This window comes from Mugil cephalus, chromosome 10 (genome assembly GCF_022458985.1).
Source record: "Mugil cephalus isolate CIBA_MC_2020 chromosome 10, CIBA_Mcephalus_1.1, whole genome shotgun sequence".
NCBI classification, from domain to species: Eukaryota; Metazoa; Chordata; class Actinopteri; order Mugiliformes; family Mugilidae; genus Mugil; species Mugil cephalus.
In genome coordinates, this window is record NC_061779.1 from 3,550,308 (window position 1) to 3,577,906 (window position 27,599).

A 27,599-nucleotide genomic window follows, 5' to 3' on the forward strand; every position below is an offset into this window, starting at 1 on the left:
TTTTTTTGCATTTCCCTGTCAACGGTGTCACTGGAGATGACACAGGGGGTCATGTGACCAGTTGAAGTGCATCTTCTTCATCTAAGTCCCTGCAGCCGGGGTCAAAATTCTTGTGCAAGATGCCTCAACAACTTCTCCTTCAACTTTTTTTACTGAAGGATGCAACTCTGGCCTTCAGTTTAGTCGGATGACGTTATTGTTTCTGAATGGTATTTAATAGAGCATAAATATTGTCGGTAAATCTCCGGGTCATAATGGAAACGTGCACTCAACTATTTAAATGAATGTGAATAATCAGTGAGAGCAGGAATGATTCGAACGAACCATAGCTGTTCATTAAAATGAATTATTTTAGATTATGAGTTTGACGATTCCTCCAGACGTTAATTGAATGTCCATCCCCTCACAATGGCAACAATAACTGTTAATAACAATGCTTTCTGCATACATTTACTCAGTGTGCTGTCATTTACATAAGCTTTGAGAGTCTGTTTAATATAATAATACTAATACATTTTCTGCATAATCTTGGAAATTATGTCTTGATTAGGTTTTACATTACTGCATCCCACTCACTAAAAAAATATTATAGTTATATAAGCGATAAAACGCCACAGTTTCTACTTTGTGTTCTGTTTTGGGGGAAACTTTTTTTACAAACTTTGGTCGCCCCTCAGCAAATCTACAATGTCAGAGTGTTCTGCAAACCACTGAAATGTCAGCCGTCGATAAGATCAGATGTAATCAACGAATGAAAATGCTCATTTGCACAGTTTTTTTTTGTCTTTTGCAGCTTCTGAAGTCATACTGGAAAACACAGCACTGGCAGGAGAATAACAAATCAGCCGTACACGAAAAGATTATGTGCCCGACAAAAAAAAATAGGGAAGGGGCTGTTGGGTCTCTCTCAGTTGTCATGGCATCGGCGTGTTAAGAAAATGCGGAAAAATAGTTTCTGAATATCAAGTGTGAGGATTTATCATCACGTCGAACGAGAGCCAGCTCTCCTTCGCTGTTTGTTTTCTCAGGGCTGAGTGGCGGCTGCAGAGATGAGGCAGATCGCCCAGACCTCCGTCCATGTTGTATTGATGAGGTCAATTGTGTTATGTTGACACTGCAAACACACTGTGAGACAACGGAGCCGCTGATGGATAATAGCCGGGCTCCGTTCGGTGATAATGTTATCGGCTCTGGAGAGGAAGTCTGTAAATGGCTACGGGATCTGCACACAGTCACGCAGCTCAGACTAAAACTAAATGAGTAATGTGAGAAAAGCCGAATAGTCAGCAGTGACTGCACCCTCGGGGTTTTTGCATATTTGAATGGGAGCAAGATAAGATGAATGAAACAATAAAAGATGGAAACGTTAGGAAGAAAGACAGATGAGAGTTTGAATCAAATAAATTTCTTGTGCGTCAGTACAGTACAATTTGCATCAGTGCCAGTCTGTGGCGCTGGCATTTAGACTCGATTTCAGAGGTTTGATGCTGATTTACGTCTTTGCATTTTCTCAGTTACTCCTCTGCCAAAATGCCAAATTACCATATTTGAAATGACAGCCGTGGAAATTCTGCAATTATTAGGACTCTTGGTGTGCCATGCTCACTCAGTCATAATGTCCTCATTCAGTTATGTTGCACACACATCGTTCTAGTGCGTTACTAAGGTCGGGACAATCTGTTACAAGTAACGATGCTTGGAGGATACAGAACATGTCATGTAAACCTATTCAGCTGGAAAATATTAACAGAAGGTAAAATGACAGTGACCTCTATGTGCAGGTTCATGTGTCTGCTGTTCTCAAGCATAGACTGTATGTAAATATGGACAATGTGTCCCCACTTCCTGGCACTGGTCAGACTGACACTATTTTCCCCAGACTGGAGTCTGCTCACACTTCTGCCAGACTTACTCGTGTTTTCGTTTAATTACTACTACACTCTGCTCTACCTCCACCAATTCCGACTCTCTCTGTCCCACATTCTGCTTCATGGAGCGGTTGCTTGGCAACATGTCGTTGATGTGATGAAGTCACATCGTGCTTCTATAGCATCAAATAATGAAAAATGACACTTCAACGTGCATCCGTTTTGTGTTAACTACCTAAAATGACTGAAAGCATCCTTGAAAAAAAGAAAAACATGGAGGAGGTGGAGCTTACAGCATCTATACAGCAGCCAGTCACCAGGGGGAGCTCTACTTCCTTTGGCTTCAGTTTTGAGTTCTGTGTACAAGTTCTGCCATCCATCTTTATACTGTGTTTGTCCTCCACTCACAGGACTCGTTACATGTAGTTAAACATCATTGACCCTATATACTATGGACAAACCCATCGTGATGTCACCCAACTCTCTGCTACCTCTTAGCTCAGGCTACCACCTGTCACTCAGAGTGGAAACTCCCTTAATTATGCAGAATTTTAAGCCTTAAAAATAAAGAAATGAGTTAGAAATGGACTCCATTGGAGTTGTCGAGAATAGTGAAATAAACAATTAAGACCAAAACATGTTTAATAATCCTGTAAAGTTGGACTTTTTAACATGGGGGTCTATGGGGATTTGTTCCCTTTTGGAGCCTAACTGTGTGTATTTCCATTAACAGCGTAACTCAAACATATACCAGTAAAAACCAGCCTTTAAAAGTTTGGTTCATTTTTTTTCAAGTCCTTATTAGGTCACATTTAGAATGCAAACAATAAAAAAAAAGTTCCATTTCTATTTCTATTTCAGTTCAGTTTATAAAGGTCAAGCACTCTTCACACTTTCCAAATTTCTTTATTTCTTTTAATGGCCACTGTTGGTCATGTCTCTTTATACTGAACTTCACTGAGGTTTCAGTTCAGAAAAAGAAACAGGAGATAGAGGGAAGCTGTTTGGGGACAAAGTCATTTCAAAGTGTTGAGTATATGTAAAAACATAACTGCATATAGTGTTATTTTGATACACAGGCTAGAACGCTTTCAGATATTTATGTGGAACAACCTTAAGTCATGTCTGGTTTTGTATCTGTAGGTTTGATCTTGTAGCTTTAATTCCACTAAATCAGTTCTGTTGAAATATTAACTAACAATGGCTGTATTAATAATTAATATCCAGCATACTCAGACACTATTAGTCGGTACGGTCAATTAAAAACACGCTGGATGGAAGCATCATTATTTTTTATTTGAACTTAACTCTGAAACCTTAGAGCCACTGTTATGTTTCAGGTGACATTTTCCTTTGTCCTTTGTCTCCTCTCTTTATCTTCTGCTTTACTCTCAAGTCTAGTGCGCAGGACTCAGGACATTTTTTTTTTTTGTCTATAAGCCATTGAGCTCAAAAAGAAGAAGCTACTGATGAAGGCTATCAGTGCTCTCAGTAATGCTTTTTGAAGATTTTTTTTTTATTGTGGCAGCCCTAAAAGCATATTGATGTTTTTGTTTTGTTTTTTCTTTTTCGGTATCTCTGAATATGGATCTTATTTTTGACCAAATGTCAAGGAAAAAAGCAAAGTCTGATATTGGACTACTTAATAATGTTTGTGGTTGACAGCAGAAAGTCTTTTTAGTGTGCAATAGAGGCTATGCATTGACATCATTGCTCCTGAGTGGCAAAAACACAGTGAAATATAACAGTAAATACAGAGAGACAGAGAGGTGGAGTTAGTTAGGTGGTTAGTTTAAGTTCATTTCAGTTATGATAAATGTAAGTGAATAGAAGATGCTAACGCTAAGAGCTTTACTGAGAAGTCACGTTAGCTATACAATAATGTAGTGTTAGAAGGATGACGAGGAATGATCACAAATATTTCATTTATTGTTTTATGGTTATTTATCATCTGTCAATTTTTGCCACTTAGTGGCCGTAACCATGGAGACGTCCCCTTGCTGTGATGTCACGTACATACCTTTTATTCACTATCATAGAATACATTTGTACCATTCTTCAGAGTTCATGTGATGATTTTACTTGACAAAATTTCATTTAGTTTCACAGTACACCAATCAGGCATAACATTATGTCCACCTTCCCTTTGGGTCAGATACAGATACTTGATCAGTTTAGGATGTAGTGAATTTGGAGGCCAGGTCAACACTTTGTGCTGTTTTTCATGTTCTTTAGGTTGTTCCTAAACCATTTTTGTGTGTCCCTTCCCCCCGGTAGCAGGAAGAATAGCTCAGCATCTTGTGGAGTCCGGGTGGCCACAGGCAGCCATTAGATGTAATCATGGCCCGCATAGCAGCAAATAATTGAAATGCAGGAACTGTGATGATGGCAGCAGCTGCACGGTGCAGCGACAACCCATTCATCAATACCTAAAGAAAAGCTGGTTAGTGTGTACTTGTTCCCCGAGCAGAGCTCGGATCGAACTTCTCCTCCCTGGAATGAGAGGTCATTTCTATATTTCCACGAAGGCTGTGCTTTCTTTCTCAGCATTAAACAATAAACATGTGAAGTAATGAGTAGTTTGTTTGCTGTGTGGGCGCCACGTTGCCTGTTAGCGACCGTAAAAGTGCCAGTTCTCATAAAAAAAAACCCTTGTGAATCAAAGCAGTGTCATTATATGCTGATTTTTTCTTGATTATGAAGCTTTGGAAAGAAAGAGAGCATTTCCAAACTGCTTAAAGGTAATCACCTATATACCTAAGGAGCAGGATCTGCTGTGTGTTTCTCCACCTCTCCCCTTCTTGTTGAAGAATTAATTACACCAGATGAGTTATTGATTAACAGCCTGAATCTTATAATGAAACGGCCATTGATGTTTCAGCTTATTATCCTAATATCCTTCTTGGGCTCGTCTGCCAGCGTAGGAAACGATGAAACCTTCGGTCTCTATTCTGGTGTCTGGTGACTGAAAACAACTGGTTAATCCTTTCTCTGCAGGTATGCCTGTGCACACCTGCGGAATGAACGGCAGTAATCTCACTTTACTGTCGCACTTTTGCCGTGTTGGAAATAATCTAGATTCTCCGCCCGGCTGGGCTCGTCATCCAGCATAGGAAATGTCACACACCGGCATAAATAAGACATGAGGAACCGGCTGTTGCTGACCACTTCAGCTCTCCTTACCGAGCGTCACAGGGCACTGTTACCGGCTTATCTGTGCTCCCCGTTGGCGCATAAAGAGAAAGGCGAAGCTGAAACAGATAGTGGAAGGGAGGAGCAACCTGAATTCATAGAAGAGGTCGTCATTCCTGTCGTAATGTTTCCTTTTTCACTGTATCATTGTATCACAAGATGATGTCCAGCACACTTCTCTATCAGCGCGCCGCCGCTGCTCCCAGAGGACGCTTGGGAGACTGGCTGTTTTATTGCATGAATGCTCTTCTCTCATGCAGGCACCCTTTTCACGCCCGCCTCTCGCATTGTCGAGGCTAAATGGAATCTTGGCAAGCACCAAATGGTGCAATTTTGATGCTAAACAAACCCCTTTGTCCACGGGAATGGCTGTTTGTTCCAGCTCCGCACTGTATAGTACATATGTATAGTCCATTTAGAGCGGGGGGGACCAAGTGCCATCACACTCTATTACTTTTTGCTTTGAATAGTATCAACCACGACGGAACAATGTGTCACAGAGTGTTTTTGTTTGTTTGTTTTTTTTTTTTTTACATAGATGCCGCTTCAGAATTTCATTACATTTTCTCATGGTGCGATGGGTCTAGACAGGGAAGAGAGCATTCAGCAAAATGTTATAATACATGGTTGTTTTACCAGTGAGTCGCATTCACCGTGTTTCCTTTGAAACAAACTCAGTACAGTACTCTGCAAACGTTTTAGGCAGGTGTGAAGGAGAAATGCTGAAAGCAAGAATGCTTTCAAAAATGAAAGTGTTAATAGTTTGTTTTCATCAATTAACAAAATGCAGTGAATGAACAGAAGAGAAATCTAAATCTAATCAATAGTCGGTGCCTTCAAGACAACATCAATTCTTCTAGATACTTTCACACAGTTTTTGAAGGAACTCAGCTGATAGGTTGTTCCAAACATCTTGGAGAACTAAGCACAGATCTTCTGTGGTTGTAGGCTTCCTCAGATCCTTCTGACTCTTCATGTAATACCAGACACATGATGTTGAGATCAGGGCTCTGCGGGGGACCATGCCATCACTTCCAGGACTCCTTGTTCTTCTTTACTCTGAAGATAGTTCTTCATGACCTTGGCTCATTGATGTTATTGATGTTGGATCAGTATCTGCCCATATTTCCCAATAATCCTGACCAAATCTCCAGCTCCATTTACAGAAATGTAGCCCCAAACTTTGCAGGAGCCTCCACCATGCTTCACCATAGCCTGCAGACTCTCATTATTGTAGCTAAAGTACCTTCTGCTACAGACAAATATTTCACATTTTGACTCATCAGTCTGACCCTAGTTTTTATGTTTTGGTTCATAGCTGAGTCTCTTGGCCTTGTTTCCATGTCAGAGGGATGGATTTGTGGCTGCAACTCTTCCATGAAGACCACTTCTAGCCAGACTTCTCCAGACAGTAGATGTGTTTATTATCTGCTGCACTAAGTTTTCTTGGCCGACCACTGCGTCTACGATCCTGCAAGTGTACCTATAAGGTTTTGACTTTTCTTTTGCATAGATGACCACAAATATTCGTTCTTATTCCCTTAGTCCTGGGCCTGCATATTCCCCTGCTCTCCCTCTGTGACCAGCACTGAAAGGACTGGAATGAACCTGGTCTTTTTCCTGTCTGTGGTGTATGGAAACTCTCGATTTCCCCTGACAGTGCAGGCTCTAAAGGTGCCGGAAGGAATGAGGGTGGACTCCGTGATGTCTTTTTTAAAGGCTGTGAGCTCGAAATATTCCAGCCATCCCTGCAAATTTGTTTCTATCTGCCAATTTTGTGTCTCCCTGTGTGTATTTCCTGTGCTTGTGCGTAGGTGACCTAGTCTCCCGAGCCATGCACCACCTCCAGCCGCTGTACATGAAGAACCACAACAACGGGACGCCGATCCACCACAAGAGCAGCGTGATTCAGTGGGCTCCCGAAGCAATCTACACGCTGTGCTACTTCATGCACTGCCCCCAGATGGAGTGGGAGAACCCCAATGTTGAGCCGTCCAAGGTGACCTTACAAACAGAGAGGTGAGAGGCAAATTCATGAATGAACGCATGTGAAAAGGGCTCCAGATTCCACAAGCGATGGTTGTAAACGACACAGACTGATCTCGGGTTAAAAGAGTTTTACTTAAAGGTTTAATATTTTACATTTATGTCCAATGAAAGGATCAATTTCAGCAGTAAATTGCATCTGTAGCCAGGACAGGTCTCCAGTCTATCTCAGGGCTAACACAGAAAGACAGACAGCCATTCACACTCACACCTACAGCAAATTTAAAATCACCAATGAACCTAACGAGCACCTGGAGAGCCGCCCTACATCCAACTTTAATATCTTTGCTTTCGCTCAAAAATGAAACAGTGCACTGCATGGCTTTCTTTATCTAGAGCTAAGCCCTGATCCACGTCTTCGCAGCCACAGTACCCACTAGTGCACCAACAAATGCACCACTTTCTCGTTCGAGTCACTTCTCTCGAAAACTCAGCTGTTCAAAAAATGACTCATTTTTTAAAATTGTCCATCATTAGCAGGAATGGGGGTCTCTTGCTGAGTGCCACCAAAGTCAGAATGTACTGAAAGACTAAATTATATTGTTTCATTTTGGTAATTATATATATATATATACATAAACAAAATTGATGTTAACCGATCAGCCACAACATTAAAACCACTGACCAGATAAAATCCGCCTAATCCAACCCATAGCAATAGACACTTACATAGAGGACCTACACAATATTAGGCAGGTGGTCATAATGTTATGCCTGATCAGTGTGTGGCATTATGACATTCACAGCACTTTAAATGATTTCGATCTGTATTTGACTAGAAGTCAGTAGATGAATAGCACAAGACGTGAGCCAGGGAACAGATGTTAACACAACCATCTGATAAGCGGTACAGCTAATGAAAAACATTTTTATTGGCAGAGAAGCTCACACATCACAATTGAGTCGTCAAAGCCTTTTTTGTGCCTTTTCAGAGCAGCACCGTCACAGACCGAGGAAACGAAACACAAGCGTCTGGTATCGATTAGTCCATCAGAACCTTTCATTTCCCACACTTTGTACCATGCGACTGTAAATATATTGCTTTTTTTTTATTGCATTTTTAATGTTCATTCAGACAATAACAAAGGAGCATTATGAGGCCATGCTGAGATAAAGTGGAAACTCTATTCAATTATACACAATTTGCAGACACAGTCCAGTGTTGATGCCCCTTGATGAGCGCAGAGATCATTTTATTTTTCTTTTAATTATATTTGTGCCTGATTGCCAGTGACACACCAGATGTTTTCCTATGGAGGAGAAGCAGAGTTTATTATAAGTGGATTGTGAACTTATCGGCTGCTGGGGCTGGGCGTATCGATCTAAATATCGATAGGGTCGATACCAAGGCCAGTATTGGTATCGGATCGATACTTTTGTTACAGTTTCTCGTCTACATCCAGGAAATTACTCGTCACAGAGTTCATGCGAGTGCAGTTTCTCTCTGAGTCTATGCTCTGCAGGAGCTTCTGTATCCCTACCTGTAGTAAAAGGTTTGACACTCAAATCCTAACATCACAACAGCAGCGCACAGCTGGTACTGATGCCGTTATTGAAATGAAGAGAAGACAATTACACAGGATGCAGACCCACTCCTTTGTTACTGTTTCCATTGTTCTTTTTATATTTTTGTTACATTGTTCCTTTTTCTTATTTTGCACTAATTACTTTTTTTCTAAAACAACTTTGTAGTAGAAGGGAAATTATTTAAATTTCATATTTTTAAATTGTTTTATATCGTTAATTAGTTAATGCAAACAGGTTTATTTGCCTAAATATTTGTCCTGTATTTTATCATAATCATAATCAACTAAAATTACCAAGTTATTCAAGAAAAAGTATTGGTATCGTCGATACTAGCCCTATATTTACAGGATCGATACCAAAACTCCCAGTGTCGCCCACCCCCAGTCGCTACTTGACTGAGCCCCCTGGACGACCAGAGAAGTGGCTGCTGGATCAGGCGTGCGCAGACATGTCAGTGCTGATAATTACAGCTGTTGATATAGTGGGACATTATCCACCACCAGCTGTTGGATTCAGTTGGTGACTTATGAGCAAATAGTGTAAAGATGAAATGAACTTCCCATGGTGTTAATTCCCTTTATCCTCCATCATAGTTCCCACACAAGTCAAGAAAAAGAACAGTCCTCACATTCTTCTTCAAGAGTCATTTCTACTAGAAGCAAATTTTACGCTGTGGCTTTTTATTTATTTGTTTACTTTATATTCTTTATATTATTTAGTATTTCATACAGTTTGGTGGAAACCCCTGTCAGCTCACAGCACAGGTGGGAACCCTGGGCTGACAGCTGAGCCTGAGCAGTCCTCCTCTGGGGCGCCCCGACTTTTATCACCTGCACCGGAGCAATTTATCAGCTATCGTGCGTCCCAGGTGTCCCGCTCGTGCCTGGTTTAGCTCCAGTCACTGTTTGTAACCAGCTTTGCAATTTAAGCCCAACGGTGGAGTCAAAATCGGGAGGAAAGCGCTACGACCGCTGTAAAATTTTCCTTCAGGAATGTCCCTACGCCTCAGTGCAAGGCTTGAAAGAGCATTGCATGGAAACGGCACGGCCTTGAACTCCGGGTGAACTAGAGTTTCCACTTGGCTTTGGAGGGAGTTTGAATCCATTATACGTTCCCCGCCTCTTGATTAGGTGTCTTGTGCTGCTTTACATCATGTCGCCGCAGGTCAGACCTCTTTCAAGTTTGCATTTCTTACCATATGAAGATTATTATTAAAACAGTCTCTCGTCAACTGTCACGAGTGGCTAATTTAAAAGGAGTGACGGATGCGAGCATGTGGAATAATCCAGACTTTAAGACATCTTTTGTCAAGTGACGCGTCAGTAAAATCCCAGAAGAAGTTTCATCAAGCGCCTGCTGCATATTTACAGTCACCTGCACTCGTGAAAACATGTGCATTCTAATATAACCGTCCCGCACTAAATCCCCCTCCTGTCACATTTTAAGTTCCCACAAAAGGGGGTAGGACCCAAAGGGAATGAAGTAGGGCGAAGGAATAAATTCAGTTTAATGAAAAAACAAGAACAAAAGGCGCTGCAGCTGAGGCAGAATTATACAAACAACATCAGAGCGAAGGGGTGATCTAGGAGAAGTTAACCCGACCGGGGAAATACAGAAACCAAACATCCTGCGTTTTAAAGCCCAGGAGGATCAGAAAGACCGCTGAGCACAACAAACTACATCCACCAGGACTAAACAGATGATCTGACACAGGACTAAATGCATTGATCAGCCACAACATTAAAACCACTACGACAGGATGAAGTAAATAACTTGCTGGGAAACTTTTGAACCTGACATTCGTGTGGACGCTCACACACAAAAACACAATGGAAACAACTCTAAAAAACCTGGCCTCCATATTCACTAGATCCCAAACTGAGCAAGTATCTGTGGGATGATCCACAGAGGCCCCTCCCCTCAACCTATAAGACCCAAAGGCCCCCCACTAACAATACTGTGCATCCTCAGAAGGCCCACGTCCACACAAGGGAAATCTACACAATATTAGGCAGGTGGTCATAATGTTTTGCCTGATCGACGTGTTGTTATTGATTTTCACGTGACGCGTTATTATAGGTCGGCCTCTCGTCGCCTCATGAATACCAGCGCACTGATACGCATGAAGCAGCGGGCGCCAACTGTGCATAATGTGACAGCTCATTGTTTTGCTTAAGTGAAGAAAAGTGTGCAGCCGTATCGGTAACGAGGGTCACGGGCGTCACATCATGCATATGGATCTTCATGCATATGGATTCCACGCGGCCGAGGGGAGGAGAGGGGCAGACAACAGGAAAGGCCGGAGGAGAGGGTTTTTTAATTCATGCACTCTCACGGGGTTGTTGTGTTTCGAGGAACAATGATGGACATTTCTCATTATTACTGACATTTTATACACTTAACAATAACCGAGCAAATATTGAAAAAAAACATCATTGTCACATAATTAATGATAATGCAGAGTTACAGCTCAGAGTTTAAGTGATGATGGAATAATACGACCTGCCTTGAGGTTTTCTGTGTTTTAATTACCTGTCACACACACACACACAAAATGGAAGCTCAACAAAGCAACTAAAGCAATTCTCTCTTTTTTTGTGATCAAAATTTTCTTGTTCCAGTTTCTTTGTAGGGAACTATACAACAACAACATCACAAAAGAAAAACAGAGCCATCCCACCCCACAATGGAAAAGACCAGCTTTGAACCATTTCATTAAGTTGACGTCTTTAGCCCCATTTATCCAAGCTGTAGATATAATGTAGTGAATTTCTAAAAAATAAGAAAAAAAAGTAACCATTGCTTCTTTGATAAGGAACATGGTGGTTTCCAGTGCACACATCAACCATTTTCTTAGCTACACAATATGGCATACTTATTAAATTTCAAGATGCACAATGATGAGTGAATGAAAGGTCATTCAATATCAAAACAGGAACGGACACTGGAATTCTTTAAGTGCTAGCTGCTACATTCCAAAACTGATTGACAGGTGGATGGTCCCATATCATCTGCAGGTATGAACCCACAGTCCCCAAAGAGCAGAGGGTACACGAGGCATCGCTAATTGCTTTCATAAGGTGAAGTTCACAGGGAGTTTAATAGGTTAAATGAAATGAAATTGATTTGTTGATGATCTGGGTTTCGAGGGGACATTCTGTGTCCCAGATGAAATCAAGTTTCAGATCTGGTATGTTCTTTCCTCTCCAGATTTCATGTTGATATAAGGTAAATTAAAGCAATTCTTATGTTAAAAGTTGGTTTCAAGTCTCGCTGCAAGACCATGGAGTTTAAACATGAGGAATGGAGAACTGTATAAATGCTCTGTTATGGGTTACACCTGCAACTCATTGGACCTCTGCAGCTCTGAGTTTTCTGGACTTTTTGTGCCACTGCTGTTTACAAATTTACAAAATTTACACCAAAGAGAGACAGTCCCTTCCACAGAAAACTACTTAACTGCCTAAAGTATCATCTGTGCCAGCATGCCGTATAAAACATTTGCATAACGGCCTCTTTGGAACGACACACGTTTAAAACCAACAGGTTGTGCTTTTCTGCAAAAGGGGGTCCTTAAAGAGACATGACCTGGAAAGATGTGAAGCATTAATGTGCGGGATGAGAACCATAACGTGTCTGTTGACATAAAAGCATGTAAATCTATTCTGGTAGAGCTCCTGTATAAAATCATGAGCCCGTATGAACCTCTTTAAACGTCTTGTTTTTCCGCTGATATCACTGTGTTGTTTCCTGCCTCTGTCTGAGCAAGTGCTACAATAACAAGTAATCCGTCAGTTTACTTTCAGCAGATGTTGGGCTTTCATGGGCTCCGTACTGTATGTTGTCATGCATTCCTAAGTCCTTATGCAAAACCCATTAAAAGCAACTGACCTTGTATTGTAGTATTGTGATGTAACATGTATTCCCTATGACTGGTATTACATCATTTAATGCATGTAGAAACTCTTGTAATTAATTATGCATCATGTGCGTACATTAAGCTTTGTGGGTTTTTGTTTTCCCACCAGATGAACAGCATCAGCACAGTAGTAGAACGTATTCTAACGTCAGGCTCACAGGCTTTAGTTTTCTCAAACAGCACAGAGCAGATAATGACAGGCTTAAAAACACAGATATCTCACACAGAACGACAGAAACAGCCTCTTTTCCTCCGTTTTCTAAGCTGTGGTAAGCTGTTTCTCCGGTTTTCTCTCATGCAGTTTCTGTGTGACATTCTGGGCTTTACTTCTTTGATTCCATTTTCCAGACCGAGTTCATCCCGTTCTCAAACATCCGCTACACCGGGCAACATCTCCAAAATAACATATGCAAATTCTGCGTTAGGCGGATTTCCCTTTGCAAGTGCCCCGGCACTCGGTGTGTGACTCGAGGTTCAGTGTGCCTTTATCTCCCCCTACAGGCCATTTATGGCGCTGCCGCCTCTGATGGAGTGGGTGCGTGTGGCCGTGGTCCACACCGAACACAGACGCAGCTTCTCCGTGGACAGCGATGATGTCCGGCAGGCTGCCAGGCTGCTGCTGCCTGGAGTGGACTGTGAGCCCCGACAGCTCCGGTACGGCCGGGGAGGAGGAGGGTGCAGAGCGTGTGTGGTGTCTCTTCATCTGAACCCCACCAGCAAAACACACACACACACACATCAGTGATATGAAAACAGAAAAAACGTGCATGTTCTCAAGTACTCCCCCCCTCCCCCTTAAAGTGTTAAAATTAATAATGCTTATCGGGTGTTATGGATATTGTGGCGCGTTGCAAACAGTCGTAACAATCTTCTCTGTGAATCACTTTGTGTGCTTTGCCCTTCAGAACGGATGACTGCTTCTGCGCCTCGAGGAAACTGGATGCTGCCTCAACCGAAGCGAAGTTCCTGCAGGACTTGGGCTTCCGTATGCTCAGCTGCGGACGCACGGACCTGGTGAAGCAGGCCGTCAGCTTGCTCGGCCCGGATGGTATCAACAGCATGAGTGAGCAGGTTAGAGGCACAACACGTTCAATAATGCATATGCGGGCACATTTACACTCACACACACACAGCCCGTGGAAGAGAGTGTATTTTCTCGGCTTGGTAAACCGAGGCTCCTTCACCTTTGAGCAATGCGCTGACTTGTGAGCAAAAAGGCAGTCATACATACTAAATCTCATTCTGACGTATTTCTCCTGCAGCTTTCCTGCAGAGCAGCTCTGCATTATATCATGACTACCACCTCCAGCACAGTAAATCATCACGGGGGGGAGGGAGGGTGGGGGGGCTGGATTGCACGCGTACTGTAACTCCTGATTTTCCATGGGAAAATCAACATTTAGTTTGCGGCTGATCTGAGCAGAAACTTTCCAAATACGTGCTCTAGTGCTGTATGTTTCTGTCAGACTTTCTCTGCTGGTGTCCTAGATAGCCCAGAGCACATATTGGTTTATATGGCAGCCTGTAAAAAAAAAATATGTATCAATAGCAGAATATTCTCCTCATAAAACTCGAGTTGCCTGGAGCAGAGCTGCTAAGGATTCAAGTTTACTGCAGACTAAAGTTTTTTTTTACTGCATAATTGTATCAAAAAAAAAGTTTAACTCATATTCACAATGTCTCAATAAAATATAATGTATAAATCTTATATTTGGAAGGAAGGAAGGAAGAATATGGATTTGTTAATGCAAGAAATATTATCTTTTTAACTTCCTGTTGCTTTCGATCCCCGTACCTGTGCTTGTGTAGGGGATGACCCCGCTCATGTACGCTTGTGTCCGTGGGGACGAGGCCATGGTGCAAATGCTGCTGGATGCAGGAGCAGACATCAACAGTGAGGTCAGAAAAACAAGAGTTTTTCCTTTTTGAAATGCATCTATTGAGTATTAGTGAAACAGGACGTTATTTGTTTTAGGCCTTCTTCACTATGTAGCGTTTCATGTATAAATGTTTTTAAGATGATGAGTGTTTAGCAGTAAGTATAAATGCATGTAATGACATTGTTCGTGTGGTATTGAATCGAAGAAAACCAAACATGTCGCCCCCTCATCCCCCCCACCTCCCCCTCCTCCCCCATGTGTCATGCTGCTTCATGTATAAGAGTCGAGGATCATGAGGAACTGAGCGTCCCTGTGTTTTAAGGGGAAACTTGCCCACGTTTGAGTATTTAGAGCGTGAACCGTGACACAGACGACTGCCGCCGAGTAACAGAAAAGTAACTTTGATTGGCTTGAAGCAAACAGAACTCGTCACGGGGTCTGCAGAGAGTCGAGGCGGCGTCCCTCGACGTCAGAGACGACTCGTTCCGTTGACGCCTCATGATCCTGATCTTCGTTAGTCACCTCGGCGACAACGCGTCCCATCAGCTGTGGTGTCAGAGTTGATTTCATGACCCGCTGGCCGCAGCACAAAAGCTGTGCCAACTCAAACATAAAGACTCAGTACAGTGTAATTTTGTTGTGTGATTCATGTACCAGAAGAAATATTGTAATTTACTTAAATGTGACTGCAGAAGAAGAGAAAGGCTCAGGGTGCTGAGGAAGTGGCGCTGCTTACTACAAAATGTGCAGATGTTGGAGGTTTTAAGGAGTATGAAGGTTATATTCAAAATACTGTCGGATGTTCTCACCAATGGTCTTAAGCTCCAAGAAAAATAGGCACAAATCTTCTTCTATAATTTATTATGTCATATAGATGACATTTAGTATTTATTCAGGTCTGATAAAATATAGCAGCTCATATACTCTATATTATACTATATAGAGGTTCTTCTCCTCATAGTAATGAATGAAACATAGTATAGGCAAGTACCTCTGCCTATTTATTATGTAACAGCGCCCCAGCAGGAAGTCTCCTCTATTATCTAATATTAACTTAGATGTAGATGTCGTAGAGAAAAAAATGGCCAACTTTTATTTATGTCATTTTAATATACAGCAGCTACAACAATTAATAATGGGGTCAATATATGATTCAGGGACTTTTGAAGACCATGGATTATGTCTTGGATGCATTTTTATGTAAACTTTTATGCATTTTTAGGTAAAAAAAAAACAAAAAAAAAAAACTCAAACTGTTTTTTATGTTCATTATGATCATATCTTTACAAAATCCACAATTATTTATTATGGAAACAATGACTTTGCTTTGATTGTGTTCTTTTTTTTAGGTTAAGATAATCATGACAAATATTTCTTTTTTTGGCAATATATTTTATATACAAAATATATATAAGAAATATTTTAAAAATATATATATATATACATTTTAATTAAATTTTATATTTTTAAAAATATGTTTTATGTGTTATATATAAAATATAACAAAATATGCAAACATTGATCAAATTTTGTTTTTATATTTTATATATAAAATATTTTTTTAAAAAATAACATTTGATCAAATTTTATATGGAAAATAACAAATTGCATCTGTGTCCGACAAATCCCTTTCTGATACGTTACATTACATTATACAACACCTCTCGAGAAAGTGTGGATTTATCACATGTCAACAGTGTTGCTGCAATATATTTATAAATAACTTTCAATTTCAATTTACTCAATTGAATATATAATAGTCAGAAGAATCTTTCCATAAAAATGCCATGTGGTGATTAGTTATATGCAGCCATGTCGATTTAAGGCCTGAAAACAGACAAAATCTGATCAATTATGAAACCTGTGTTAAACTAAATATATTATATATTGACCCAATGAGCCTCATTAATCCACATGTGTTTATTCCTCCTCTAGTCTGGTCTGTTTCACACCATAAAGTTACACTGTTTACCACCATCTCACTACGTGTCATCAAACCATTTTGTCCCAAAGCATGAACAGTATGTTCCTTTGTGCTCGGTTCACATGTCTGTGTCTCACGCGTGTCCCCCTTTTCATTTGGCTAGATGAGCCTGAGACAGGTCGGGTCAGAGTCCTGTCAGAGGAACCCACGGGTGGAGCATGAAAAGATCAAAAAGAACCCATTAGCCGAGGCCTAACTAGACAGATCAATCCATCGTGTTCATTAGACGCCGAACACGGTGACAGAGCGTCCTCTCCAGCCCCGGGGTTCCTGCTTAATTACTCTAGTTTCTCCTATTGAGCTTCCTGTCCCCCCCACCACCCCCGGCCCCCCCACCACCACCTCCTCTGTCCTCCCTGCAGCTACTTGTCTTTGTGCTCCTTTTGCACCGTGTTGTCGTTTTAATGGCTTCGTATCTCTCTCCCTCACCCCTCTCCCTCCTGCCTATCCAACCCACCCACCTGTGTCCCTTCCCCAGGTGCCAAACTCAGTGCACAAGCACCCCTCAGTCTTTCCCGAAACGCGGCAGGCGACGCCCCTCACTTTCGCTGTGTTACACGGACATGTGCCTGTGGTGCAGGTAGTGACGTCCTCTCTCATCGTGACCTCTTGTTGTGCCTCAGCTCATGGTTGGTCATCAGTGTCATTTCTGTCATCCTGACTTCTCTCCGGTGGTGGCGACGATAAACCATCTCCACTATGAGTTTTTCATTGTAATGTACCTTTAACTTCAGATGCTTTAGATGTGTGGGATTTAAGCTTGTTACCATCAAACATCCCGTGTGCCTCGTCACTCTTTAGGCCAGAACTTCCTGTCCGGTTTTTACTTTTGAGCAAACGGATCAAACTGCATTTAGCAAGCGAAAAGTGGAACACGACGGCCTAATTGTTTTCCAACTCATTTAACTAATTTCGTGATGTGACCATTGGATTTTCAATCGTTAAATATCGAGTGGAGCACGTGTGACCCTACAGTTTGGTGTCTGAGGACGTCACATGAAAAGCAGGTTCAAAAGATTATGTTCAGATTAAAATCATATCACGTAGCATAATTAAATGTGTGGTCATTATTACTTTAAATGCAAATCGTTTTTCATCTTATCAGACGATAACGTCACAAGACGACGCACAGATTCTTCTCTCAGTTATAATAAAATATAATAGTTCCCCAAATAGAATGGTACTGTTATCAATTAATTATCATTATTTATTTGAGAAATTAAAGGAGCAATTAAAATAGGAAGAGGATAAGAGGATAGTTCCCTATATATCAGCACTAATATGGGCTGGTTCATTCATTATTATTTTATATTCTTTATGGAAAAGTTTGCCTTTTTGGAAACACAACTTGAAGTGTGTCTCAAACAAATCCCTCAAACAAGTGCTTCCCTGTGTGGAAGAAATCTTTCACGCCTCGGGGGGTTAGCTAAGGCAGAGTTTTGGCCAGCCGGCAGGAACTGATTTTACAAAAGCAGAAAGGCTTATTTTATTTTTATTTTTTTATTTTTATCACTGGAAGAGCCCGCATAAACCATTAGAGTGGCAAAAGAAAAAAAAATGGCAGGGTGAAACTACCTAAATATGGGAAAAATATGTAGATTGTTCCACATTAGAAACTATAAATGAAAATCTCTTTAGTCATAAAACCCCCAAACAATAAAAAGTTAAATATTACTTTAGAATATACAATAAATTTTATTAAATTGTTCTACTTACAGTCGTGGTTTGCAGTACATCTGAACATAACAGCATAAAAATATAGACATTATTTGTCATTTTGTAAAATAGGCTCATAACGGTCAAACTTATAAACACATCTGATTTGTTTAATTAAACAAAAATCTGAAGTTAAAATGTTTTTCCTTGTCATATTAAGAAAATGATATACAGTCAAGAGAAGGACTTACGTAATAATGAGGTTTTATTTCTACAGCACAGGAAGTGTAATAGTAAAATCTGTCCAGAAGTTTATATCTACCAACCCGATTTAAAGCTGCTCTGCTGCTTCTCCTTCGCCCTCCTCTCGTTGTCTACCTGTCTCCCGTCACGCTCACCTGTGTCTCCGCCTGCAGCTGCTGCTGGACGCCAAAGCCAACGTGGAGGGGTCCCTGCAGGACGGGATGGAGAACTACACGGAGACCCCGCTGCAGCTGGCCGCCGCCGCAGGTATGTACGCGCGGCAGGACCCCCGTCCCGCTCCTCCCGTCCAGCTGTAGGCTACCGTGCCACGCTGTCGAGAGCAGCTGGCCATCTGTAACCAGCTGATAACAACCGCTCCCGACTGTCAGCACCATCACGTCCTGAGTTATGACTTCAGAGGCTTATTTATCCTGCAGACTGGAAAAAAATAAAGACAAATGGAGGCGTGAATGCAGTGCAAAATGATGGAGCGATTTCTTGACTCTCATCTTTCTCCCTGTGTTACTCTGGTTTAATCTTATTTCGTGTGCATGAGCTCAGCCGGTCGTTTTTCACGCGCAGGTAACTTCGAGCTGGTGAGTCTGCTGCTGGAGCGGGGGGCCGACCCCATGGTGGGAACCATGTACCGTAACGGCATCTCCACGGCGCCGCAGGGAGACATGAACTCCTACAGCCTGGCAGCCGCTCACGGGCACAGGTAGGCAGCACGGAGATGTATCTGCAGTCATCGGCGTGCAGTGCACACGAGCAAATTTCAGTTCACACTCCAGATTCAGCTTTTAATCTTGTTTATGCACAGACTCAACAGGGCACGTCCATGAAATTGACACTTCTGCCGCTGAGTGGATTTTCTTGATTACGTTTGCTACTTCAAGGAGCTCCTGTTTTCTTCCTGCTGTTTTCATGTTGTCTTGAAAAGCCTTTTATTTGTTTTTGAGATAGTACAGCACAGACAAAAACCTCTTCACAGCCATCATAAATGAACTTAACAGAATAAAGTATTCTGTGTGTTATCGCAAAATTGATTTTCCCAAAACTAACTCATGTTCAGCTGCAGCCTCAGACCTCAGGCCTTATGTTTCTGAAGGAATTTCTTTAAATCTGCCATAAACATTCACCAAGATGCTTCATGTTAACCCGCGTGCAGAATGGTTTTTGGTAATGCTTAATTTTTCAGGGTTATTTTCGTGGAGATTTTATATTTCTACACATTTAGCACACCACCCCCCTCCTCTAAAAGAGCTGTGATCAAATAGAAGTAAGGAAATTAAACACCATGTGTCCGTTTTCATTTCATTTCGCATCAAATTACACGTGTTTCTGCAAACTCTCCAATAAATTATGCATTATTAAAATATTCTGAAATGCAGGTGTTTAGAATAAAACTTCTTCCCTGTGAGTTTTACCTGGTTGTGCACTTTGCAAAACAGGTGCAGTCGTATCAGTGTGTCTACTTCACTTGCTGTATTTGTTGAGACGGAAGCTAAAACAGTCATAGCTACTGTATGTACGAACAAGTTTAAACCCTAACACTGAATATATTAGACTGTATTATAACAATCCTGTGTCTGTTTCCGGAGAACAAGTGTTTTGTTTATGTATGTACACTAAGTGCATCCATATCTAATCATTCTTATTTAATTAAAATCCAGTCATGTGCAGCAAAAACCTGTATGACAGTTCATTTCAGCTCGTCAGTGAGTCATCGCTCCAGCTCAGTGACGGTCACATGACTCACAAAGACAGTTTATCATTTAATGCCACTTGCGATACTGGACTACGTACACAAAGTCAGACCGATAATTGAAATGAATCTGATTCTGTGCCTTTGTTCTTACAGAAACGTGTTTCGTAAGCTGTTGTCCCACACGGAGAAAGGGAAGGGGGACGTCTTGTCCCTGGAGGAGATTCTGGCCGAGGGTTCGGAGCTGGAAGGCAGAAGCTCGTCTCAGATGGACTTGATCCGGACCGGGAAGGCCAAACTTAAAGCCTTGAAGGAAGCCATGTATCACAGCTCCGAACACGGGCATGTAGACATCACCATAGACATACGGAGCCTCGGTGGGTGTCTCTAAAAAATTAAAACACATGCATGCACTTTCTAACGTAATGTCCTTCTACGTGGAACACGTAGCGCCTTCCTCGTTTGCAGTGTTGCCACAGTTACCTTGAAAAAATGAGTAACACATTATCGTTTAACTCCTTCAGTAACTCAGTTACTTTACTGATTACTTGGTTTTGAAAGTAACCAGTTACTTTATTAGTTACCACTAGTTTTGCCTTCATTTGAAGCACATTTTTAACAGTTTTAACTTTTTCCTGTCAAAAAAGACATGCTTTTGTTGTTAGGTTAGGGTGGTGGGGGACCTCCTGCATTAGGTGCAGCTTGACCGTGCCGTGCTGCGACTCTTTACATTCGATGTTGTGTTTTTGAAGCTAGAGAGGACTTTGTCACCAACACAGAGTATAGTACAGTGAAACCTTAATATTGTTTTCTCTAGCTGACGCAAAACTCAAAATAGTGGCTGCATTTCCAGCTAGAAAAGGTTCATCTCTCTCCTCCCTCCATTGTTGTTTACGTTAGTGTTTCTGTGTGGTATTACACATGAGTTGTCCTCACGCTAAAAATGTGACTTGTCGCGTACTTGACGTCACTCCCCAAGACAAAAATCTTTTCACTCATGAAAATGGGAAAAACAGTAACACACAGTAACTTGGATAAGTAACTTTAATCTGATTACTGGGTTGGAAATAGTAACGCTACTCGTAACTAAGTTACCAAGCTAACGTGTTACTGGCGTCACTGCTTGTGTGTGAATTTGATGTGTTTCGTGTGTGTGTGTGTGTCTGGAACCATTTCCCAGGGATCCCATGGACTTTGCACACGTGGCTGGAGTCTCTGCGTACGTGTTTCCATCAGCACCGCAGACCTCTGATCCAGGGTCTGCTGAAAGAGTTCAGCTGCATTGAGGAGGAAGAGTACACCATGGAGCTCATCACTCACGGCCTGCCTCTCATGTTCCAGATCCTCAGAGCCAGCAAGGTACTGTCTGTGTCTCCTATTAAATCACTTCAAAAATTAGTTTTATCAAGTCTTATTGTGTACAGTAAAATATTTGGTCAAAATATTCCACTTCCCTTACTCTTTTTTTTTTTATCTTCTTATCCTTCCCTGCCCCTCCTGTCCTTTTTTTATGATCGCCATTACACGGTTAAGTCATCAGCTTCACAGAGACCGACTCAGGCCCCTGAGGCCTACTCAATATCAATTACCTAAAATGATAATGATTTATGATAGGCCCCCAATCCTCTCTGTTGCAGCTCATTAGATCAAGCCTCATTACTTGAGCTGATGATTCCCTTTGGTGGGCTATATTAGACTTAAAGCAGGACGTCACTGTACAGTCTGGCACCTTTGTTTGTTTTGACTCGCGTTGCCTTTGCTTAGCATTGCCCTTCTGGCACTGTGAGTTGTACTGTCACTGATGACATGAATAAAGAAACACTGCAGAGTATCACACGAGCAAACTCACAGAGACTTACATAACCGCCCTCCCATCTGCACAAAATACAATTTATATCATTTATACGGACCTTATACGTACCCAGATACTGTGTCTAGGCTTCAGTTTGGTCGCTGCAGTGTCAGTCCTCGTCTTTGTCTTGGATGATTTATGATTGAGGCCAGCAACCCTCATCTCTGTGATGGCCTCAGGGGCCTGCACGAGGACGAGAGACATCAAGGTACAGGTCGTTCATCTTTCCCCTGCCACACAGTCTGCTCCCTCGGCCCGCTCTCTGTCTATCTGCCACCTATTGTGTCTGAATAGAAAAGAAAAAAGGAGGAAGTGCACACTTGTTCCTGGTGAAATAGGTGGCTCTTATAGCTGTTTGTTGCCGCCGTGCTTCAGTAACTGACTGCACACGTGGGGCCTGTAGTGTACTGCACCGTTGCGCATCCTTTATCCCTTAGTTTTAACTTCACACACATACACAGAAAAGTGTCACACTCTTAAAGCACCTTGGCCTGTCATTGTCTTCCCCATTGCAGTTTTCACTAAGGAACAGTGTGTGTCACAACTAGGTAAGATATTTATATATCTGTGAACATGAGGCGTATTGGAACAGTCGCTGAATCTAAGTGAATGCTGAGCCCGGTGAGGCTGCAGAACTTTAACCACTCTCACTGCTTTGGGGTTGTTTGAAGCATTGTGCGAGGTGTGCTTGCGTTCTTGCATTGACGCGTGTGGACGTCTGCATGATGGCTGAGCGCATTCGAAGTGAGCTCTTCTCACCCCTGGTTTGTTACTCTGTTTGTGTTTTGTCAGAACGAAGTCATCAGCCAGCAGCTGTCTGCCATCTTCACCCAGTGTTACGGCCCTTATCCCATCCCCAAACTGGCTGAGATCAAGAGGAAGCAGTCATCGCGTCTGGGTGAGCATCTCTCTCTTTGTCAGTTTACTTTGCTGAATGTAAACTCTGGGCTGCTTTAACCTTAAGGCATCTGTTTAATTTGCCACCCTCTTGTAACCTTACTATGTCCAAAAACTGCTATAAAAACTTAACAAACTATTTTTTTCCATTTTCTTTTTCCTCTATAAATCTCTTAAACCACTTCAGCACTTTACAAAACTACCAAAAAATCCAATCATTTTGAGGAATTTTTATCCTTTAAATGCCAGTTTGACCATTGACCATGGCTGACGGATCAAAAAATTTTGTTATAATGGAAGTCAATGGGACAATTTTGTTCGCTAAGGTTACAAAAGGGTCGTACATTTGAAAATCTACACAAGAAATAATAATGCAGTCAAGTCAATATTTTAGATAATCACACCCAAGACTGACCTGAAAAAATGCCCCAGTCATCCAACATTAGTTTTATGGAAATTAGCTAATTATTCATATTTTTTTTTCTCGTAAAAACAACAGTGACTTCAAGTCACAGTGGTAGTTTTGTAAAGTACTGAAGTGGTTTAAGAGATTTATGCAGAAAAAATCTGAAAAAAATATTAGTTAAGTTTTTATAGCAGTTTTTGGACATGGTTGAGGGTAGTAAAAACAGTGTTCTGTTGACCTGTTAGAATTATTATTAATATTTTTGAATATCAAAATTTGTGAGATAGACTTTATACAAAACATTGTGCCATATGCACTAACACAGCCAAATTAAGAGGAATTTTTTTGCCCAAATGGACAAAAATGTCCCTAAGGTTGCCTGAGGGTTAACACTGTAAAAAATACAACATTGAGCATTAAGCACTGTTCTCTATTCTCATGCATTTTCTGGAAATTGAAGGTGCACACAACTCCATCTAGTGTTCAGACACTGCAATAGAAATTATGATAATGTAACCAAATGAGTATTTGCAGCCAAAATGTGTCTAGAATGGATAGGAAGGCTAAGGTGTACACCCCTGGTTTTCTTTCTTTCTTTTTCTTTTCTTTTTTTTTTGATCATCAGAAAAACATCAAGTTTTTCTGGGCGTTTGTCTTTCAGATCCTCACTTCCTGAACAATAAAGAAATGTCTGACGTGACCTTTTTGGTAGAAGGGAAACCTTTCTACGCACACAAAGTCCTGCTCTTCACAGCTTCCAACAGGTACAGGCATCATTTTTTTAGTGTGAGCGTGATGTATTAATGTGCTGATATATGATGGTATAATCTATAAAGTGTTTCTTAACTCCCTGTGGGATCCTGACAGGACGTCAATTTCTTTGTTATGCTGCATGGGTAAGCAGTTATCGATCGTGTCATAAAAGGATTATGGTCAAAGGATACGTCATTCAGTTACGTCCTCAGAGAGTATTATCTTATTTTGCTCTCTTTCTCTGTGCTAGGTCGTATGCTGCTCTATATTAATAAGGCTTATTCCCATTCAGTCAGTCAGTCAGTCAGTCAGGGATTTCTCTCTTTTTACATCTCTCTCTTTTTTCTCTCAAGGTTCAAAACTCTTCTAGCAAACAGACCTTGTGGAGAAAACACATGCATTGAAATCAGCAATGTCAAATATCACATATTTCAGGTAATGACATTAAATTGAAGAGTTAAATCCTAGATATTCGTGCTGCCTCCTTTATAAGTGAAGGTTTCTCTACTTATGGACGCTGTGCAATATTTGCCTTTTCAGCTGGTGATGCAGTACCTGTACTGTGGAGGCACAGACGCTCTGCACATCAGGAACACTGATGTTATGGAGGTTGGGTCATTATACAGCTTTTACTGGAAATATTAACAGTTTTATTATAAACTTCTCAAAGCTGGAGTTTGCACTAAAAATGAAAATGTGTAGAACCACCAGTGCTTTTCAGTAATAATTATACAAATGTGTTTTTTTTTTTTTTTTTTTTTTTCAGCTTCTCTCTGCTGCCAAGTTCTTCCAGCTGGAAGCTCTGCAGAGGCACTGTGAGATTATCTGCTCCAAGAACATCAACACGGAAACATGTGTTGAGATCTACAACCACACCAAGGTATGAAAAGGAGCAGGATTAACGCACCCTCAGTATTAACTGTAACTAGACAGCAGGTTCCTAGGGAAGTATAAAATTAGATTTTATAGGTTTAGGGCAAAATATTCATGTTTCCAAGTCTGTTACCACTGTTCAATTTTGTAAAACATAAAATTATGAATAGCTAAAAAAAAAAAAAGAAAAAAAGAAAAGAAATAAATCAATAAGGCACTTGGCAGCACAGCCTAAGTGTTTATGTGAGAGCACACAGTAGATGATTCATGTGCAACCTGCAAAGAAAAAACAAAAAAAAACGTGCACTGAATTGATCTTTGGATCTGGTTTGATCTTAATTATTTGTAGGAGCTACATTACCTAGCTATATGAAATATAGGAAATTATTTGATGAAATAATGGCATATATATTCACATAAATAAAAACAGACAATTAATTCTATAATTTATATAAATTATAAAAAATTTATTTGTTTTTTTGGGGGAAATTAGGGTCTGGAAAAAGTATGGAATTTTCAAATCTCAAATGTGTAGGAACCCTGAATACTCCCCACTTCCTTTTCTTCTTCCCAGTTTCTTGACGCTCCAGACCTTGCGTCCTACATAGTGGGCTACTTCCTGAAAAACATGGTAATCCTCATCGAGCTGGAGTCTTTCAAACTGCTGCTGTACGACGCGCCTCCGGACAGCCCCGGCTGTGACATCCTGCAGGACCTGGAGAAAACTCTGGCTGTCCGCATCCAGTCCATCCACTTGTCCTCCTCCAAGGGGTCCATTGTCTGAACTCTGGATCGCTGAGCGAGACACGATGGATGACGGATTATCTTTTAGCGAAAGAGGACAAACAAGAGCGTCCAGTTATGACCTTTGTCTCTGTGAAGCTCATCGATTGCTAATACGCTTCTTGTTATTTTAGCACAGGTGGTTTACAAGTGTGGCTGCCTCGTCGATGTACTGTATGTCTACTAACATGACTGTTTTAAGACAGCTGTATTATGCCACAATTTGCCAATATATTATCGTTACAATGTCCAGCAAAGAATTTATCATCGAAGTAGAACAATCGATTACACGCTGAGCGAATTGGATCAAGTGGGAACACGGAAATGAAACCAACCACAAGACTCAGAGAACCTGAACACGTAGCCCAGTTTATCTGAGAGCTTTAAGAACCTCAGCATCACATTGTAAGCCATTGGTTTGTCCCTGGATGTGAGGACGACTGTCTGCTGTCTCATGTTGTGATTATTTGCTTAAACATTTAAACCTGTACAGAGAAATGAATTTGTATATTTGTCAGTCACTGAGACCGGATTGCTCTTTATAGCCAAACAAGATGAACATCTGACTAGAAACTGTAACGGGGCTGAAGCATGTGACTTTGGGTGGAAGAGAGGACCCGTCGTTCCTCCACTGCTGTGTAAATATTGTTGATAAAAAAACAAAAAAACAAAACAGAGCTATTAATAATGTAAGTTAATGTATATATCCGCAGATGTTTTCTCACGTGTCTTACTGTTGGATAATGCTGTAAAAACTCAAAAGCTCATTAATATCTATGTGTAAATGTTGCATGTCAGAAGGATGACTTGTTTTGTTTTTTTGTTTGTTTGTTTTGTCAGAACCGTCGGAAGATTGCATTCACACTTGAGAATAGTTTTGTCGTCAGCATGGGTCACTAGAAACGTGTCGCAGTCAAATGATGTTTTTTGCGTGAGAGGCTCCAGGTCCTGTTTAGTCCTGAACTGAGAACATGATGTCGGTCGCTGTGAGTCGTTTTTTTTTTTTGTTTGTTTTTTTGTTTTTTCCAGCGATTGTGAAACCACATGACGTGTATGTGTGATCTTTCCTCTATAAAGATCAATATAAAGAAGGCTATGAATTTGCTCTTTGCATCTGGTGCAGTCTGTCACTCAAAAGAAGAAAAAAATACTCCAAGAGCTCATCTAGAATTCAGTTTCATGTAAGATTTTGAAAGCTGCCCTCTTTTATTTTTTTATTTTTCCGCAAAGGTCATTTCTCAGCTGGGAGGTGGTTTAATTCAACACCCACATCAGTACACACAGCAACACACATCAGTACAGACAAACAAAACCATCCTTAATCATAGAAAACACTGATTTCCCTTTTTCACATTAAAGCTTTTGAATTAGCACCAGCAAATTAAAATTGCTTAGCAACTAATTTTAAGTTGTGCAAAGTCATATTAGCCTTTTTTTGTGTGTTTTTTGTTCATAAAGTCAAGCCTCTCAGTTGTTATCTGTTAACACATTCTGGCCAAGTCTGAAAAATATCTCCTAAATAGTGAGCTCTACATAAATCAAAAATACTCTAATATGCATGGTATACTTTTCATTCTTTTGTGGAATGCTTGAGGGTTTGAACAAAAATATTATGCATTCTCTCTTAATTTCATTCAAACAAAATGGTGGACAGCTAAGCTAGTTCACTATATAGCAAACAGGAAGCAGCTTGTTAGCAGCTTTTGTTAGCTTTCTAGCTAAAATAATTAAGCTACTGTTGCAATTATTGTCAGCATACTGCACAATTTAAGGATAATTAACATGTTTACGGCTTTTTGAGTTTCTTAAAAGCTCTGGATCGATGGCCACAGAGCAAGCTAACAGTCTTTAAAACCTCAAATAGTTAAAATTAAGTATTTTAGCATACTAGAACCTTCTAAGGCATGTTTAGCTAAAGAGAGGTGGTAAGCTAGCAGGCTAACACAAAAACCAGTGCATGCTTGTGCCCGACTCATCTGATTCTCAAATAACAAATAAATGGGAAGCAAAAGTGA

The 27,599-nt window shown here is 40.9% G+C and overlaps 1 protein-coding gene across 2 annotated transcripts in view; it reads left to right on the forward strand.

The window, feature by feature from the left end:
• Positions 1-26,689, forward strand: part of btbd11b (BTB (POZ) domain containing 11b) — a 76,351-nt gene extending 49,662 nt beyond the window's left edge. The window contains exons 3-17 of one of the 2 annotated variants that reach the window (XM_047597463.1): positions 6,875-7,079; positions 13,054-13,206; positions 13,458-13,623; positions 14,362-14,451; positions 16,895-16,996; positions 18,489-18,582; positions 18,898-19,033; positions 20,177-20,397; positions 21,201-21,379; positions 22,665-22,770; positions 23,837-23,939; positions 24,282-24,363; positions 24,469-24,537; positions 24,695-24,808; positions 25,376-26,689. In XM_047597463.1, the coding sequence (XP_047453419.1) occupies positions 6,875-7,079; positions 13,054-13,206; positions 13,458-13,623; positions 14,362-14,451; positions 16,895-16,996; positions 18,489-18,582; positions 18,898-19,033; positions 20,177-20,397; positions 21,201-21,379; positions 22,665-22,770; positions 23,837-23,939; positions 24,282-24,363; positions 24,469-24,537; positions 24,695-24,808; positions 25,376-25,585 (2,030 nt within the window). In that variant the 3' untranslated portion in view covers positions 25,586-26,689. The remainder of the gene's footprint in view (positions 1-6,874; positions 7,080-13,053; positions 13,207-13,457; positions 13,624-14,361; positions 14,452-16,894; positions 16,997-18,488; positions 18,583-18,897; positions 19,034-20,176; positions 20,398-21,200; positions 21,380-22,664; positions 22,771-23,836; positions 23,940-24,281; positions 24,364-24,468; positions 24,538-24,694; positions 24,809-25,375) is intronic. The other variant, XM_047597464.1, reaches the window with a different exon arrangement.
• The last annotated feature ends 910 nt before the right edge of the window (positions 26,690-27,599 follow it).